This window comes from Phacochoerus africanus, chromosome 10, assembly GCF_016906955.1.
Source record: "Phacochoerus africanus isolate WHEZ1 chromosome 10, ROS_Pafr_v1, whole genome shotgun sequence".
Lineage (NCBI taxonomy): Eukaryota > Metazoa > Chordata > Mammalia > Artiodactyla > Suidae > Phacochoerus > Phacochoerus africanus.
This window is the reverse complement of record NC_062553.1, coordinates 101,375,360-101,394,011: the sequence shown is the minus strand read 5'-3', so window position 1 is coordinate 101,394,011 and position 18,652 is coordinate 101,375,360. Positions and strand designations below refer to the sequence as shown.

The following is an 18,652-nucleotide window of genomic DNA, read 5'->3' as shown; positions in this document are numbered from 1 at the left end:
AAAAGTTGGCAGAAGCTCTAAATGGAAGCTTTACTGAATATAATTTTGGCAACGAGGTTTTAATTAGAACATTTAAAGTCTTTGCAAGATAGTTTAGATTTACAGCATGAGAATGAGCAGTCATTTATACTGAATTTCCAAATTAATCTAAATAATTGGATTTTTAAATAATAGATGACACGAAGGATTCCACAATATGATACTGAAACAATAAGTAGAAAATACTCAGGGACATTAGAATAAGTTTCGTTTCTGCAACACCTAATATATCCAGACCAAAATATATATATATATAGTTTATCAGATATTCTTTATGTTTTACATAGTTAGGGTAAGGAATTTTGACTATGTTAATTAGGTAGTGTAAACCCACTTCAGACACCTGGTGGTGTTCTTTAATCTACATTTCATGAAAAATAAATAAGTAAATAAAAATGACTTGAAGGAAGACTGGACTTATTTTGAAAAATGGTGACTAAATATGCAACTTATGCATAGTTTCATACTACAAACATTTACCAAAAATACACAGTTGGGAGAGAGGCTGTATTATTCACATACAATGGCTGGTACACACAGACACCAGAGGCTTAGCCAGCCTAAGGTAAGAAAATGGTCTCTACTCTTGCTCAAATCAGATTGCTGATTTTTTTTTTTTTCATTATCTGGATTTTGCTGATTTTCCAAAGTGTGTCTCATCTGTACTTCCATCGTCAGACCAGCTTAGCTTCCTGCTTATCTAATTGTTCAGAATTTATTTTAAATTTTATCTTGATAATTAGTATTCCTAAAACACTCTCTCCTTTCCACATGCTTTGTAAAACTTCTGTATGTTCTGTGTCTTCTGGCTAGATGCCTCTGTCATAGACTCTTCTGGGTTGGTGGAGGTGATGTTTTAACCTTAGTCCTTTGGGCAGGAAGAGGACCCTTTTCACTGGCTTAGCAGTGAAGACATGAAGCCCTGACACTTCTTCCACCCACTATCGGACACTTCTCAGGGCATAGAAATTCAGGAGTGTTTAGTCAGTGATAGTATGGGGTTGCTACTTGCATTTATAGGTTTTTACTTCTTAATTTGTATATGGTTTGATATTGACTTATCTACAATATATTTCCTCTTTTCTTTCCGTTTTTTCCCTTTTTTAGGGACACGTGCAGCATATGGAAGTTCCCAGGCTAGAGGTCAAATCAGAGCTGTAGCCACTGGCCTATACCACAGCCACAGCAACGTGGAATCAGAGCCACATCTGTGACCTACACCACAGCCCACAGCAATGCCAGATCCTTAACCCACTGAGCGAGGCCGGGGACTGAACCGTCATCCTCATGGTTACTAGTCAGGTTCACTACCACTGAGCCACAAAGGGGACTCCTACAATATATTTCTAAGAGAAGTAAAAGGTACTTACATATTTCTAATAAAAATGCAGAAAGAAATGATGTAATCAGCGCACCTGTATCTTTTTCCAACAGGTTAAGGTTAATTGAAAGGACCTTGTTCCAGAACATAATTTATTTTGGCTGTGTATTTCTTTATTTATATATAGTTAGTTCTTTTGTATGTCACGTTTCCCAAACTGAATGTTACAGAACTGTGTTATTAACTCTTTTGCTAAGTGTGAAGAAAAAAAAAAGTGCTTTGTTCTCAACTAAAGTGGAGCTAGAAAAAATTAAGTGTTTTATCTTTGAAGATTTCAGAGCCTGATGTGACTATCCATTATGCAACCCAAGAAATGCTAAAGGATACAGTGTAACAACACCTTTCCTTCCTTTTTGCTGTTATAGTGTGGAATGCTTATTAATATTACTCGGTTACTATATTTATAAATACTTAAGATATATAAACTTAGGCCTGTATTTCTATTTTTTCTTTTTTCTTTTTTCTTATTTCTTTTTTGGCTGTGCCCACATGAGGGAGTTCCTAGCCAGGGATCAAACCCATGCCACAGTAGTGACAATACCGGATCCTTAACCTAATAGGCCACCAGGGAACTCCTCTAATTCATATTTATAGTAGCTTCCTAACCCAGTTTTAAATGCAATTGAATTTTTTTACTTTTTATTTAAATTGTAAAATTTATGTTTATAAAAATTCAAACCACGCATAGGTATGGTAAAGCAAATATCTTTACTGTTTCCCAAATCACACTCTCCTCTCCCAGAAGTAACCATTGTCAACAGTTTAGTGAGTCCCATTTTAGTCATTTGTACATGAAATAATTGAATTCTTGCTTCAATTGTCATAGGAAAATGCCAAACATCTTCAAAATTAGGTTGGAGGGGAAAAAATCTTTTAAATGGCTTAAATTTTGAATAGTGTGAGATTTGGTTTTAAGTGAAACGACTTTCCATTTTCATAAGTAATTTGTTACCAAGGAAGTGGGTTAAGAATAATACAATTTATATAAATTTTTTCCCAAATTGTACTAGATAAGTTATGTCTTTAACTGTGATCTTTCTTTAAATCCTTTACTAATTTAGGTCAAACTATCAGAATAAGCATAAATCAAACCACACCTCGCTCATCAAACTGAAATAAGACCTCAACGCCCTCTAGTGGAGGAACCTCCATGCTCCATCATGTGTGACCAACCCTCTGATTCCAGTGTGTGAATTGATATGATAGGAGCTCTAAATATTAGACTTTTACTTCCTTCTTTCATTTACTTAACAAATATTTAAACACATATTTAAATTTTTCTTGTATAAATTAAATCATCACCAAGAACACAAGGGAAAATATTGGGGGAGAAATGACCATATATAAAATATTAAGTAATAATGTCCAGTACTATAATTCGTTTCTAATCTCCCAAGTTATCTGCTTGTCTTGACTGCCTATTCATAGCCATATCGTGACTCTCTACTACTGAATCTACAAAGACTTAAGCCTATTGCTTTTTTTAAAAAATTATATTTTTCTTTCTTTCATTTCTCCAGATTCACCACTTCCCTTAAGTATAACTTCACTCACTTTCCAAACAATAACAAAAATACCACTGATCTCATTTTTCTGCCTTTCTCCCTCTGAGAATATGAGTTATCCACCTCTCCCACTTAAAAGATAACACCTATTCCAATGAATGATGAGAGCAGCCAAGCATGGTGGTTAGAAGCAGCGGGTAGAGCTAGAAGCCCTGACTTCACCCAGAGGAGCCATTTACTGTCCACATGATGTTGAGCTAGTCACTTAAACCCTCACAGTATCTCAGTTTCCTCATCTGTAAAACCCGAATGATGATAACAGTATCCAATAAGCATAGGACTTAAGTAAGAAAATCCATGTAAAGGAGGTAGAACAGTGCCTAACACATAGTAAGCCTTCAATGACTGTTACTTAATAGTGCTATTTCATCAGTCCTGTGAATAAAGAATAAGGTAGCATGAATAAAAAAATTGAATCTGGAAACATTGTAAATCAACTATAATTTGATAAAACAAGTTTTAAAAGCATGATATCACACACACACACACACACACACACACACACACACAAAGATTTGAATCCAACCTCTTCCCAAATGCAGCTGTTCACTATCTTATTACTCTTCAGGCTCTCACCATCTCTCGTTTACATGACTGCAGTAGCCTCCTATCAGTGTTTTCAGCCAGTAGTCTCTCCCAATTCCAGTCTACTGTCATTGGTCAGGTTACAGACCTGAACTTGGGTCTGCTCACCCACTGCACAGCAGATCCAATTTACTTAGTATGAGAATATCTAGTTCCATCCATGTTGCTGCAAATGGTATTATTTTGTTCTTTTTATGGCTGAGTAGTATTCCATTGTATCTATGTTTCGCATCTTCTTAATCCATTTATCTGTCGATGGACATTTGGGTTGTTTCCATGCGTTGACTATTGTGAATAGTGCTGCAATGAACATAGGGGTGCACGTATCTTTTCGAATTGTGGTTTTCTCTGGATTGATGCCCAGGAATGGAATTGCTGGATCATACGATAGTTCCATATTTAGTTTTCTAAAGATTCTTCATGCTGTTTTCCATTGTGGTTGTACCAATTTACATTTCCGCCAACAGTGAAGAAGGGTTCCCTTTTCTCCACACCCTCTCCAGCATTTGTTATTTATAACTTTGTTAATGATCACCATTCTGACCAGAGTGAGGTGGTACCTCATTGTACTTTTATTGGCATTTCTCTAATAATTAGTGGTGTTGAGGATTTTTTCATCTGCCTGTTACCTATCCATATGTCTTTTTTGGAGAAATGTCTCTTTAGGTGTTCTGCCCATTTTTCAGTTGGCTTGTTTGTTTTTTGTTGTTGAGTTATATAAGTTGTTTGTATATTTTGGAGATTACATCCTTGTAGGTTACATCATTTGCAAATATTTTCTCCCATTCTTCTTGTCTTTTTGGTTTTATTTTTTAATGGTTTTCTTTGCTGTGAAAATGCTTTTGAGTTTAATTAGGTTCCATTGGTTTATTTTTGTTTTCATTGTCATTATTCTAGGAGGTGGATCAAACAAGATATGATTTATGTCCAAGAGTGTTCTGTCTACATTTTCCTCAAGGAGTTTTATAGCATCTGGCCTTATATTTAGGTCTTTAATCCATTTTGAGTATTCTATCGTTACTTGACAAACCACCCTCAGAGTTTACCAGTTCAAAACAATCACAGCTTTTATTTTGCTTAAAAATCTGCAGTATAGGCAGGATTCATTGGTGACATCTTGTCTTTATTCAGAATCAGCTAAGATGGCTCAAAGGCTGGATGCTGGAACCATCTGAAGTTTTGCTAACTTGCCTGTCTGGTTAGTTGATGCTAGCTATTGGCTGGAACCTCCACAGGGCTATGCCCAGAACACCTACATGTGGTTGTTCCATGTGGCTGCCTGACATAGCATGGTGGGTGGCTGGTTGGATGCTTAGAAACAGAGCCAGGCAGAAACTACATCACTTTTTCTAATCTATCTTCAGAACTCATGCAGTGTCACTTCCATTATATTCTACTGGTTCGAAGCAAGTCACTGGGGACAACTCATATTCCCTGTTGATAAGAGGAATATCAAAGAATTTGTGGGTAGGTTTTAAAAGCACAAGAGCAAGTTTCAACAATTTTCAAGTAATTGATATTATACAGATGATATTCTCTGACAACAATGCAATTCAATTATTAATCATTATCAAAGAGCAGCATTTTAAAATTCCTCCTATATTTGGAAAATAAAGAACACACATGCATTAATAACCCATTGATCAAATAATGAATCAATGAAAATTTAAAGCTACTTCGGATGAAATCACAGTAAGCCTAATGCATATTCAAATGTACACTTAGAGGAGATATATTGAGGAAAAAATTTACACTTAGTAAAAAGAAAAAAGATTGAACATTAGTAAGAGAAAGAACCAACTTCAAAAGTAAAAAACAAAATGAAACAACAAAAAGAGAAAGAAACAGGAAATAATAAGGACAAAACTAAAATTAATGAAATAGGAAACAAAAATACAATAGGATAAACAAATTCAAGTTTGTTCTTTGAAAATTCTAATAAAACTGAGAAATCTCTAGCAAGATTGATTAAGGAAGAAATGGGGAATAAATAATGTTTGTGTTGAAAAAAAGGACGGAGTTCCCATCGTGGCTCAGTGGTTAACGAATCCAACTAGGAACCACGAGGTTGCAGGTTTGATCCCTGGCCTTGCTCAGTGGGTTAAGGATCCAGCATTGCCATGAGCTGTGGTGTAGGTCGCAGGTGCTGCTCGGATCCACTGTTGATGTGGCTCTGGTGTAGGCCAGCGGCTACAGCTCCAATTGGATCCCTACCCTGGGAACCTCCTTATGCCAAGGGTGTGGCCCTAGAAAAGGCAAAAAGACAAAAAAAAAAGAAAAATGAAAAAAAGGACATAACTAAGATGCATCAGAGATGTATTTAGGTGAAAAGGTTTTCATATTCATTACAAACACAGTTTCTTTCCAGTGTTGGCTCTGATGATAAATTAACAAGGTTCACTACCTCCTCTTGCACCTGAATGCTTGGCAGCCCTCTCTAGTCTAGTCTTGGCAGAGCCATCAGTGTGTTGGCTGATCAACTTCCCCCACCCCAGGACTATCTCCACATTACTGGCATAAATGACACAAAATTATGATGCCTAACAGTGTAGACATGAAGGTTTTTTTCAACTTTCTTTTATTGAAGTATAATGCTCACTCAAAAGCACAAGCCACATGAATAGCTCAATGGGTTAAGAGAGTGTAAACACTTATGTAATTACTACACAAACCAAGATGTATGAAGTTACCGACACTTCAGAAATCCCCTGCAAGCCCCCTCCTAACTGCTTCTTCCTCCCTTTTCCCCAAGGTAGACACTATCATGACCTCAAACTCCATAGTTTAGATATGCCTGGGCTTTGAATTTGAGAAAAATGGCATTGGTGCAGAACATATACTTTTGTTCCTGGCTTCTTTCAGTCAATGCCATGTTGGCAATTCATATATATTGCTGCATGTGGGTAATTTTCGTTTTTCATTACTTTATGCATTACACTAATATAAAAATATAACAATTTGTTTATATATTCTACTGTTGATGGACATTGAATGTTTTCAGTTTGGGGCTATAATATATACCGCTGCCATGAACACTTCTTATATGTCTCATGACCCACATATGCACACATTCCTGTTGGATCTGTACCTGGGGATATATGATGGTCATAGCATATGCGCATTCCTCATTGTTGAATAATGCCAACTGTTTTCAAAGTAGTTGAATTGATTTACGCTGCAAGCAGAGGTAACTGAGAATTCTCGTTTCACGTTCTTAGCGACACTTTGAATGATTGGCTATTTCCAATCTCTGTCTCCCTGGTTACATTGTTTCTCTTCTTCTATGTGGCAAATGTCTTTCTGACCATGTCTTATATGGACACTGGTGATTGTATTTAGGGCCTACCAGGTAATCTAGGAAACTGATCTCCTAATCCTTTACCTTCCCATATCTGCAGAGTCCTTTTTTATCTGATAACATTCACAGGTTCCAGGGATTAGAACATGGTCATCTCCAGGGAGACCACTACTCAGCCTTATTTTGATTAATTTTCACTTGTTTTTGATCATTTGAATATCCTCTTTTATGAAGTGTCTGCTTAAGCCTTTTGCTTATTTTTAAAAATTGGACTTTTTCTTACTGATTTTTAGGTTATTTTTATATATTCTACATGAAAGCATTTAGTCAGGTGTTGAAAATATCTTTTTTAACAAACAAAAACTATGTAAATCATTGAATTAGACTCTGTATCAACTGTAAACCAAAGGTAAATAAAGTACAATCTCCAAAAAAAAAAAGAAAATATCTTTTTCTACTTAATTGCTTATACCTTTAAGTTCTTAGTTATAGTCCATTTTGTCCATGTTTTCCTATAAAGTTAGTGCTTTTTTTTATCCTAATTAAGTCTGAGTCCAAGATCATGATAATATTTTCCTAAGCTACCTCCTGGAAGCTTTCTGTTCTTACCTTTCATGTATAGATCAGTAATCATTTAGAATTAATTTTAATGTGCAGTGTGAGTTTGGGTCATGTTTTCTTTTATTCCTTATGTCTTATTGACTTGGAATCATTTATTATAATGAAAATGTCCCACTGCTCTGCACAGTCACCATTATCTTTTTTTTTTTTTTTTTTGTCTTTTTGCCATTTCTTGGGCCGCTCCCACGGTATGTGGACGTTCCCAGGCTAGGGGTTGAATCGGAGCTGCAGCCACCGGCCTACGCCAGAGCCACAGCAACGCAGAATCCGAGCCGCGTCTGCAACCTACACCACAGCTCACGGCAATGCCGGATGGTTAACCCACTGAGCAAGGGCAGGGACCGAACCCACAACCTCATGGTTCCTAGTCGGATTCGTTAACCACTGCGCCACGACGGGAACTCCTCGATATATTTTTATAGTTTTTGGTGTAGAAGAGCCATGTATATTCGTTAAGTTTAGCCATAGACTTTTTATATTTTTAATACTCATAATTAGTCTCTTAAATTTTTCATTTTCCAATTACTTGTATGTGATATGTAAAAATACAATTGTATTTATATTTGCATTTGCACAACAACCTTGTATCCAGCAATCCATAAGTTCTTTGGAGGTATTCTTTGTATACATCATGTTATCTGCAAATAAGAATTTAATTTCTCCCTCTTTGGAGAAATATGCCTTTTTTTTTTGTTCCTGTTCCTTGCCTTATCGGATTGGCTGGCTCTTCAGTACAGTATTGAATAGAAGTAATGATAAAGGACATTCTGTTTTTATTCCTTATCTCAGAGAAAAATATTTGAATGTTTTGCAATGAGGATGATATTTGTAGGATTTGAAGATACTTTTATGCAGTTAATAGACATTCTCTTCCATCCCTAGTTTGGCACAAGTTTTTATAATGAATGGAGGTTAAATTTTATCTTGTGAGATTTTTTTTCCCTACTGAAATTGTATGATTTTTTTTTGTTTTTATTCTATAAAATGTGATACATTAATTACATTGATCCAAATTTCAAACGCTAAACAAATCTTGTTTTTCTGGAACAGACTTGGTTAACAATGCGTTATCCTTGTAGCTTCTGGTAACAAAGTTTTGCCAATCTCATAAATCCAGTTTGGAAGAGTTACCTCTTTGTCTATTCTCTGGAAGAATTAAAGATGCTCCTTTTTTTTTTTTTTTTGCTTTTTGAGATTTTTATTTTCTGTTGCAGTTGATGTACAATATTCTGTCAATTTCTGCTGTACAGCAAAGTGACCCTGCCATGTGATATATACATTCTTTTTCTCACATTATCCTCCATCATGTAAGAGCCTCTTTTTAAATGGCAGAAATCACCAATGAGCTATTTGGACCAGGGGTTTTCTTTGTAGAAACAGTTCAATTTCTTTAATAATTAAAGAATTAAGTTTTGCTACATATTCTTGTATCCTTGGCTTTCTGCTTATTCCTAGGTCTGACTGTGATCCATCCAATATGTATTTTCATCCATTTTGATATATTTGTCAGTCTGCTTTAGTAGTTGCCAAGATTCTATCAGCACTAACCTTGTACTCACCCCGCTTCTAATGCTGCCTGAATCCCTGTAATTTGTTACTTTCACTGCCAACAATCTGCTTGTTAACAACTAAAATATCAATCAGAACTCCAAGATGTTTATTCCAACCAATGGCTCTGTAGAATGGGTCACTTGAGTGCCGACTTCAGGGTTGCAGGAACTGCAAAATGGAACTTTAACAGAAGGTTTTACAAGTCCTCTCACTGGTGGGCTGAAGTCCCCATGACATCCAAGTGGTATGGTCTGAATGTTTACATGTTCCCACTCCTGCCAAATTCCTATGTTGAAATCCTCACCCCCCAAATTCATACTAGTATTAGTAGGTGGGGCCTTTGGGAATTGATCAGGTCATAAGGTTGGAGCCCTCATGAATGGGATTTGTGCTCTTCTAAAAGAGATCCTCTCTTTTTAGAGGGCCCTTCCAACATATGAGGACACAACAAAAAGTCTACAATCCAGAAGATAGCCCTTACTTGACCATGCTGTCACCCTGATCTCAGACTTCCAGACTTCATAGCTGTAAGAAATAAATTTCTATTATTCATTATGTGGTATTCTGTTATAGCACTGAAACAGACTAAGACACCAAGCTGCAGAGATCAGTCAGAAACCTTGCTGAGTTTCAGGTGTCTGAAAATAAATAGTCAGAGAACAGCAGCACCCTAATAAATGGTATTGCTGTTCAGCTGTATTCTCATGTGATAAGTCTACTTCATCTCCTCTTTATTTAGTATGGATAGTTGGAATTGTTACTTGGTTACTTGCATATCAAGCAACTCAACAGGTAAGAAAACACAAGTTTCAAGATGGTGTGGACTGTATGTTATCTATTGCTGCCTAACTAATTACGCTAAGATGTAGTAGCTAAAAATAACCTTTATTTCACAGTTTCTATGAAGACAATTTAAAAGTATTAGTGATTGAAGTGACTTTTCTTTTCCACCTTTATGGCATCTTCTTAAATTGTCCATATAAGGTTGGATTTGATCTTGCTCTGAAGAGAGAAAGGAAAATGTGGAAAACTAGACCAGTTTGAATTTATTTTAGGATTAAAGTGACTTCTGAGATATTTGGCTAAAATGATCCAAGTTTTATAAAATGATCCAAGCTTATCTGCCTTTATCTGTGAGGCCATGAAATAGTCATAATTTTCTGTTTTCTAATGAAAATTTTAAATCTCAAAAAGAATTTTAGTAGGAAAACATTTTGAGATGCAATTACCTCAACAAATTTCACCACATCTTAAGGAGTTAATTTCTGCCACAGCAGTTATAGAAGCCTGAATATATTCGAGAATAGCTCAAGAATTGTGGCCTGGTCCTGAATTTTTCCATTCCAGCCATATTCTTGGGGCCATTCTTACAGTTTGAAGCATTTTGGTTGGATTCAGTCAATCACAGAACTCAAAATAGATCTAATGCTTCTAAAACTTTTTTCCTCCAGTATTGGATTAAATCCAAATCATCTCAACTATGAAGTAAAGATGATTGTTTCTAATGGAAAGTTTGATGGCTTGATAAAGAACCACCCTCTCCCCTACTTTTTAACTCTCAGAATTAGACTGCAGTCTGGTACGACCAATATAGTTTTATGAGAAATACTATTAAAAGACAGATCATTGCCATCTTACTGTCACATAGTTTGAACATCTGTCGAAATGTCATAAAGTAAACTTTTTAAAATTTGAGGCTGAATCATAATCAAAAACAGATAACAGGAAAATGATTGCAACACATATGACAAAGATTAATTTCCTTTATAAATAAAGAGCTCCTACAAATCGATGCATTGTTAAAATCCAACAGAATATGCAAAGGACATGGATAGACAAAATACAGAAAGGTAGAAATAAATCCTAAATATGAAAATATGCTCAATACCTCTCAAACTAGGTGAACATTAAAACTACAATGAGGTATGACTTAGAACTTGTCAGATTGGAAGAAGTCAAAAAGTTTGGGAGTTCCCATCATGATGCAGCAGCAACAAACCCGACTAGGAATCATGAAGTTGTGGGTTTGATCCCTGGCCTCGCACAGTGGGTTAAGTATCTGGCCGTGAACTGTGGTGTAGGTTGCAGATGCAGCTTGGATCCCGCCTTGCTGTGGCTGTGGCATAGGCGGGCAGCTATAGCTCTGATTAGACCTCTAGCCTGGGAACCTCCACATGCCCCAAGTGCGACCCTAAAAGCGGAAAAAAAAAAATTAGTAATATTTTATCAAAAAATGGGTTATTTTCATACGCTATTAAAATTGTAATTCAGCAAAAATATTTTTAGAAACCAGTATCTATCAAAATAAAAATGTTTAAGTTAAATTGCATATAGCTTTTGACCCAACTATTTCAATTATAAGAATTAATTCTACAAATAATTTATATCTACAGATTCATATATATATTAATTTAAGGAAAGATTAGACATAAGTAAATATCCTTCAGTGATAGACTGTTAAATGAAATATAATCAGAGTTCCTATAGTGGTGCAGTGAAAACTAATCAGACTAGGAACCATGAGGTTGTGGGTTTGATCCCTTGCCTCTCTCAGTGGGTTGAGGATTTGGCGTTGCTGTGAGCTGTGGTGTAGGTTGCAGACATGGCTCGGATCCTGTATTGTGATATGGTGTAGGCAGGCAGGTGTAGCTCTGATTTGACCCCTAGTCTGGAAACTTCCATATGCCTTGGGTGTGGCCCTAAAAAAAAAGCAAAAAAAATAAAATAAAATCTATGCAATAGAATATTATATAGCCATTAGAATGAGTTGTTTTCTTTGTATGGCTCTGGAACTTTCTATAAAATATATTAAGTGAAAAACATAAGATATATATATAGTACGCTATCATTTGTGGAAAAAATATATTAATAAATATATTAATATGCATATGTATATATCCTCTGCAATGATTTCTTAGAAACTGGTAAAAATAATTATCCATGAGGATAACTGGGGTGTGAATGGTAAGGAGACTTATTTAGAACTTTTCAAACTTGTTCATGTGTATTTTTAAGTGTATTTCCCACTTAAAAATATGAATCTTTTAACAACTTAAAGGCCATAATTTTCACATATGAAGCATATTTAGTAGGTATACTTTTGCTTTAGCCTAGGAGGAAATGCTACATAATTAGAAATTAATACTATGAAACACTAAAGAATGTTCATAAGTATATGCTAATCTAGCTTCAGAGAACAAAAACCTCTCTTGTGCTGACAAAATACTTTAGTCTTCATTTCATTTGAGCTAAAAATAAATCAGCTGGGGCAACTAAAGTTACATTTTCTACCAGCTCTTCTTCCTCTAAAGATCATTGGTTTTAGGAAGAGTTTATGCCTGGCAAGTGGCGTCTATTGCCTATTACGAGGAGCCCAAGTCTGAACACTTCTGCCCACAGTATCTTGGTAACAAAGTGGCTGAGGAAAACACATTGTAGGTAAGTACTGGCTGGAATAATGCTTCAGGCATAGAGAGAAGAGACAAAAAAAAAGGGAGGGGGAGTTCCCTGGTGGCCTAGTAGTTAAGGATCCAGTGTTGTCACTGCTATGGCTCGGGTTCAGTCCCTGGCCTCAGGACTTCTGGATGCCACGGGCGTGGCCAGAAAAAAAGAAAAAAAATAAGGGAGTTCCCATTGTGGCACAGTGGAAACGAATCTGACTAGGAACCATGAGATTGCAGGTTCGATCCCTGGCCTCGCTCAGTGGGTTAAGGACCCGGCATTGCTGTGAGCCGTGGTGTAGGTTGCAGATGTGGCTTGAATCCTGCATTGCTGTGACTGTGGAGTAGGTTGGCAGCTGCAGCTCCAATTTGACCCCTAGCCTGGGAACTTCCATATGCCACAGTGCAGCCCTAAAAAGCAAAAAAGGAAAAGGAAAAGGAAAAAAAAAATGAGAAGAGACAGAATAAGATCAGATCCAGCAGAGAGCGTCAGTTTCCTATGGCCAACAGGTCCTTCCCAGGAACCAACAAGGGGCAACTGTCCTTCTTATGCAACAGACGGACCCCATCCTCTCCCCAAAGGGAACAGATAAAGCAATGAGGTTGGCCAGGTGCCATATATCACACATGCTTAAGCAGAATCAAGAAATACAAATTGAGTCTGTAACAGGGAGAGATATTCAAAGACAAGGCGACAAATCAGAAGCAGCTATAAGGATTCTTTCTCTGGGTAAGGAAGTATTCCAGGCCAGAGGCCCATTCTTATGCAGCCCAGTGGGGGTCAAAACACTGCATGCTGGAGACTGATTTTCCCATCAGTTTGGCTCTTTCATAGAAACAAAGTTAAATTATAAGAGGAATTATATGAGTTAGAAGATATACAATTATCCTGAGAGTTTTTATCCACAGGGAAACAGTATAATGAAGAGTAAAGTTATAAGATTTAGAACCCATATTTTATTTATCCATCTGTGGGCAACTAAGCAATTTTTAAATTTAAGCTCTCTGAACTTTGGTTTTCTTATATGTATTAAGATGGAGCTCACACCACCACTTCCAAGTTGTAATACAGTAACTGAGATAACATACGTAGAATCCCTAGCACCTGTCCTAGCACACAGGTATTAAATACCAACTTGCAGGGTCAAATGTATGGGAAATTTGGGTGATATCAGTGCTGCTTTGAATTTCTTTATAAGAAAATTAGCCCTGGGGAGTTCCCGTCGTGTCTCAGTGGTTAATGAATCTGACTAGGAACCATGAGGTTGTGGGTTCGATCCCTGGCCTTGCTCAGTGGGTTGAGAATCTGGAGTTGCCGTGTGCTGTGGTGTAGGTTGCAGATGCGGCTGGGATCCCATGTTGCTGTGGCTCTGGCGTAGGCAGTTGGCTACAGCTCTGATTCGACCCCTAGCCTGGGAACTTCCATATGCTGCGGGAGCAGCCCAAGAAATGGCAGAAAGACAAAAGAAGAAAAAGAAAATTAGCCCATAATGAAGTTGTTAGATAATTTATTTAATACTTTACATATCTGGATAACTGGTTAAAAAACAAATGTTCATCAGTTTTTAAAGGGTTGCACAAAAGTAAAATAATACAGAAAGTAATGGCTTGCTTGCCAAATTCATTTGATATGGAGCCAATTTCCTTAAATTAAAAAAAAAACTAAGTCTTTGGACCCTGGGGCTCTAAAAATAACATGTGGGATTAATACTGTTCTTGGATTCTTGCTTCAAGAAAATTATTACATTTGCTTTGTTTCTTGATGCTGTAGATTTAACAACATATTGTAGAGATATGTAAATTCTCACATGGATTAGATATCAAGAAACCAATTTGTGCATTTACATTAAAAACTGAAAATGAATCCATTCAAATTATTATGGAACTTCTAACAAATACAAATTTGTTAACAACTTTCCAGAGGGAACAAAAAACAGTATTAATAAAGAGTAGTCTTTTTCATCATTCTCAAAAATTCTTCCTCGTTTATTTCTCCATCCCCATCGCGATCAGCTTCATCAAGCATTTCCTGTAAAATGAAATTTAAATATATGTGAAGTCCATTAAAAAAGAATAGTAATATAAATGAACAAATACATACTCTAAACCAAATTTTCTTTAAAATATATTAATAAACTAAAGCAGGAATATAACTAAAAAATATATAAAAATTATACAAATTATAATTGTATATGTGTAAATTATATTTACAAATAAAATTTACCTGAAGTTCATCATCTGTTAAATTTTCTCCTAGTTCCTTAGCAACCCTCTTGATATTGTTTAGTGATATGCTTCCTGTATCATCATCATCAAATAATTTGAAAGTCTTCAGTATTTCTTCTTTTTCATCTTTTTCACTCTTTAAAAGCAGAAACAACTAAATATCATTAGTCTTTCATTTCTTTAGTCAGTCAGGCTGGATGTGTAGGTCTTTGAGGTCTAGAGCAGCAATTATAGCAGGTAGTTGAGCTCTGACTTTATTTACAGCTCTGACTTTTAATCATTATTCCGCTTTACTCACATCTGCCCTCAAGGCATTGAAACTCAGGGTTTATTGAAGTAGAAGAGCCACAAGGTGGTAAAGAAAACGTGTCTCTTATTAACCTCCGTAATTGAGATCTATTATCAAAAATGTAAGCTCCAAGAGAACAGAGGGGTTGCCTCATTTATGCTCCCTAGGATAGTGCCTAGCAAAAATAGGCACTCAATAAATTGTTTGCTGATTTCAAGTCTTAAAAATGCTGGCCCCATTCTCTCTATCCAGACATATATCCTTATTATTTCCTAACAACAACAACCACAAAAAGCTTCTTCTCCACACTGGACAGTCCTTTTTATATCTTGAAGACATCTTTAATCTTGTTATTCCTATCTATCTAAATCCTACCCATCTTTAAAGACCTAGTTCCAACTCTTCCTCTATGATTGCTGCAGCCAAAAAAAAAAAAAAATGTAGAAGGCTATTGCTTATATTTCATGGAAAAACAAAATCACTACTATACCATTTTTACACTCATTATGGCAAAAAAATCTTCAAAACTAATGGTGCCGATTCCTTCTTTGTCAATTTCAGCTATCAATTTTTTAATTTCTTCTTTCTTTGGTTCAAATCCTAAAGCCCTCATTGCAATCTGAAATAGAAAACATAAATTATAATACACCACAATCTCATTCCTAGTTCTCAAATTACCTACTAATTGCCTGATTCTTTTTTACTATGGACTAGGCTTAAACCTAGAAAGTCAAGTCAGCAGGCTTAGGTTCCAATCCTCCTGTACCATAAGACATCACTGTCACATTCTGGGCTTTGGCCCGTTCACTCATAAAACAAGAATAAAATGCTTAAGGATATATTGTTTTGTTAGTGCAGGCCAGGTATGTATACGGAAGGGGTAAGTGTCTGCCCTAAAGAGACTTTAAATCAAGCTTCCAGAAAGCTACTGTTAAATATTTAAAGATTGCCACAAATCAATGATAGGGTTTTTCAAATGTTTCAGAATTAGAAGTAATTTCAGAACCTTCAATTCTTTCACATCTATAGTTCCAGACCCATCAACATCGAATAAATCAAAGGCCTCTTTAATTTCTTGCTTTTGGGTTTCATTCAATTCAACTTTTGCTGCCCTTTTCTTCCATTGGTCTGAACTTGTGGGGTAGTTGGATGCCTGTAATAAATACACATGTGGGTGAAAGATAAACTGTGAAACTAGAAAAGATACCAGAACCAGAAGAATTAATGATGAACTAATTAAATATAATAAACATATTCAAGTATCCTATTCCCTACCATATAAAGACCTTCAAGAATTTCCCCCCTTCCCTTTTCTAACATTGGTGCTTTTAGTTATTAATATCTTGCTAGAAAGCGTGGTTCTTTTTTTTACCACGTAGGTTTTACCTTCAGATTCAGACAGTGCCTTCTGAGAGGGAGAAGAGGCAAAGAAGACATGCTAGAACAATAGATGTTATGTTGGAAAACTTGGCCTTACTTGGTATATCTGAAACGCAGTGTTTAAGGCATATTTACTTTCATCTATGCCTATATGTTTCATAATAAGATCTGTTTATTTTGTGAGATATGGTTGACATAATATCCTTTCCCGCTTTCTCTCATACTTTTCTATATTGCAGAGATTGAGAAATGAAAAAAATACATTTTCCAGGTGAAAAATTACTCCAGGGATCTGGTTAAGAATAAATATTAGACCAATTTACAGTATCCAGGGAAGATGGAGGTCATCTTCCCGCTATTTGCCATTTTCTGCTGGCAAGCAAGGTCATAGAGTTAGTCTTGGAATTCTTCTGAGGCCTCATCTCAGCATCTTGTCTCCAGCTCTGGGGTTGAGAAGTAGTGGCGACAGGGACTCCACGTTCCTGTGTGTCCAGACGCCAGCCTCACGGGTGTTAAGAGTTGGCTGTGGGGGCGGCAGATTCTTCATCTCTGGACTTTCAGATACACTGGTGCAGTCCGCAACGCCATAGTTCCAGGCACAGAGGTCTTGGCACCCCCCTCCCCCCGTCAGGTTTTCACAGTTCTGTATGTCTGTCCTAGAGGCCCAGGCCCTCCAACAGTTTTCAAGCATCTTACCCTCCATTTCTGGGTGAAGAGTGGTTTCTCCTTCCAACACCGAACTGTAAGTAGACCGTTGGTATTAGCAGTTGATGGGGTTGAGGAGGGAAAAAATGAGTGGCTGCCTGATGGGAGGGGGAGGGAGTGGGAGGGATCGGGAGCTTGGGCTTATCAGACACAACTTAGAACAGATGTACAAGGAGAGCCTGCTGAATAGCATTGAGAACTTTGTCTTGATACTCATGTTGCAACAGAAGAAAGGCTGGGGGAAAAATGTAATTGTAATGTATACATGTAAGGATAACCTGACCCCCTTGCTGTACAGTGGGAAAATAAAAAAAAAAATTAAAAAAAATGAGCTGGAAAACAGTTTTTCTGGCCCTAGAGCCACGAACAGTGCGCCTCTATTCAGCGACAAAAGGAGGGTAGTAATATACTCGAGGGTCATGATGAAAAGGCGAGTAATACATTTCATAAACTAAAATCAACTATATTTCCATTTTAAAAATAAAGTGCTTTCTTGCTCCGAGGATAAACTTCATCCCCAGCCCTAGTAAGGTGTTACAGCCCCGCACTCACCATGTCCCCAACCGCCGCCCTCAGGGGACCTCCCGGCTTCACCCGCCTGCTGCGCAACCCAACTCCAGCAGTAGCCTTCACAGCCAGCCAGCCGTTGCTATGGCAGCCTTCGCAGAGCTCGCATTCAGCCCTGCCCGCTTAGGCTTGCCCCACTGATTGACAGTCGTTCCATCCAATGGTCAGAAAAGAAGCCCTTAAGGCCGGCCCCCTCCTCTCTCTAGTCTTTACCAATAGCTTAACGCTCTTCCTTTCCCAGCCTACTGTTAAGCGGAAATTTTCCCTCTGGTTTCTTAGCGACCAAACCCACTGGCCCGCCCCACTCGCCCCGCCTTGCGCTTGCGCAAAATCCTGGCCTGGGAAGGAGGAGCTTTGGCCACAGTTGCTTGGGCGTCCTAGCGCCAGACAGAGCTTCACCTGGTGTTGAGAAGCCGGGGACTGGAGCGTCCCATAGGGATGGAGAAAAGAGCGAGGTTAGTAGCGAGGTGCTTCCACCAACTTCTAAGTCTTGAATGGAGACATTAGGAGACCTTGTTTGCTTTTCTAACCTCTTAGGGCCGGGGAGAAGAATGAGACTTTGGGACCTGGGGGCTTAGTGAATTGGTACAGCTTTGGTTTACCTTCCGGCTGGATTACCAGAGGCGGAGGAGACTGCCCTTTCCTTGCCCCGCTGGACATCCCTCAGGCTCCACAATTCCTGGGGCTTGGCCTTTAGCCGTGGTTCGCCGGGATTCTGGCAGGGTAGGCAGCATTTATTTATAGGAGGGGGCGTGGGGCGGCGCTGTGATCAGAAGGCAGTGGGCTTGGGGGCAGGACCCGTCTTGGAATGCACATGAAGTCTCCCTGCATAGAAAGTTTTTACCGTGTTGTAGCGTTTATTTGCGGGGTTGGACTTTGGAGCCACCCATAATCACTATCAGTCTTTTCTAACCCCCAGCCATTCCATTGCCTTGATCCCAAAATTTGGTCCGTTTCTCAACCATATCCAGCATAGATCCGAACTTTAGTAGCCTCATAATCCAG

At 37.6% G+C, this 18,652-nt stretch overlaps 2 protein-coding genes across 6 annotated transcripts in view; one reads left to right on the top strand and one right to left on the bottom strand.

Moving 5' to 3' along the window:
* Positions 1 to 13,971: 13,971 nt before the first annotated feature.
* LOC125137660 (centrin-4) lies at positions 13,972 to 17,770 on the bottom strand. The gene is made up of 5 exons (XM_047798577.1): positions 17,633 to 17,770; positions 16,002 to 16,148; positions 15,486 to 15,614; positions 14,705 to 14,842; positions 13,972 to 14,509 (listed from the first exon to the last, which is right to left on the bottom strand). Exons 1-5 carry the CDS (start codon positions 17,633 to 17,635, stop codon positions 14,420 to 14,422), a joined length of 507 nt encoding a protein of 168 aa, XP_047654533.1. The 5' UTR covers positions 17,636 to 17,770; the 3' UTR covers positions 13,972 to 14,419.
* A 197-nt stretch (positions 17,771 to 17,967) lies between these two features.
* Positions 17,968 to 18,652, top strand: part of BBS12 (Bardet-Biedl syndrome 12) — a 77,336-nt gene continuing 76,651 nt past the window's right edge. For all 5 annotated transcript variants that reach the window (XR_007137514.1, XR_007137513.1, XR_007137519.1 and 2 more), the window contains exon 1: positions 17,968 to 18,102. The gene's annotated coding sequence lies outside the window, so the exon portion shown is untranslated. The remainder of the gene's footprint in view (positions 18,103 to 18,652) is intronic.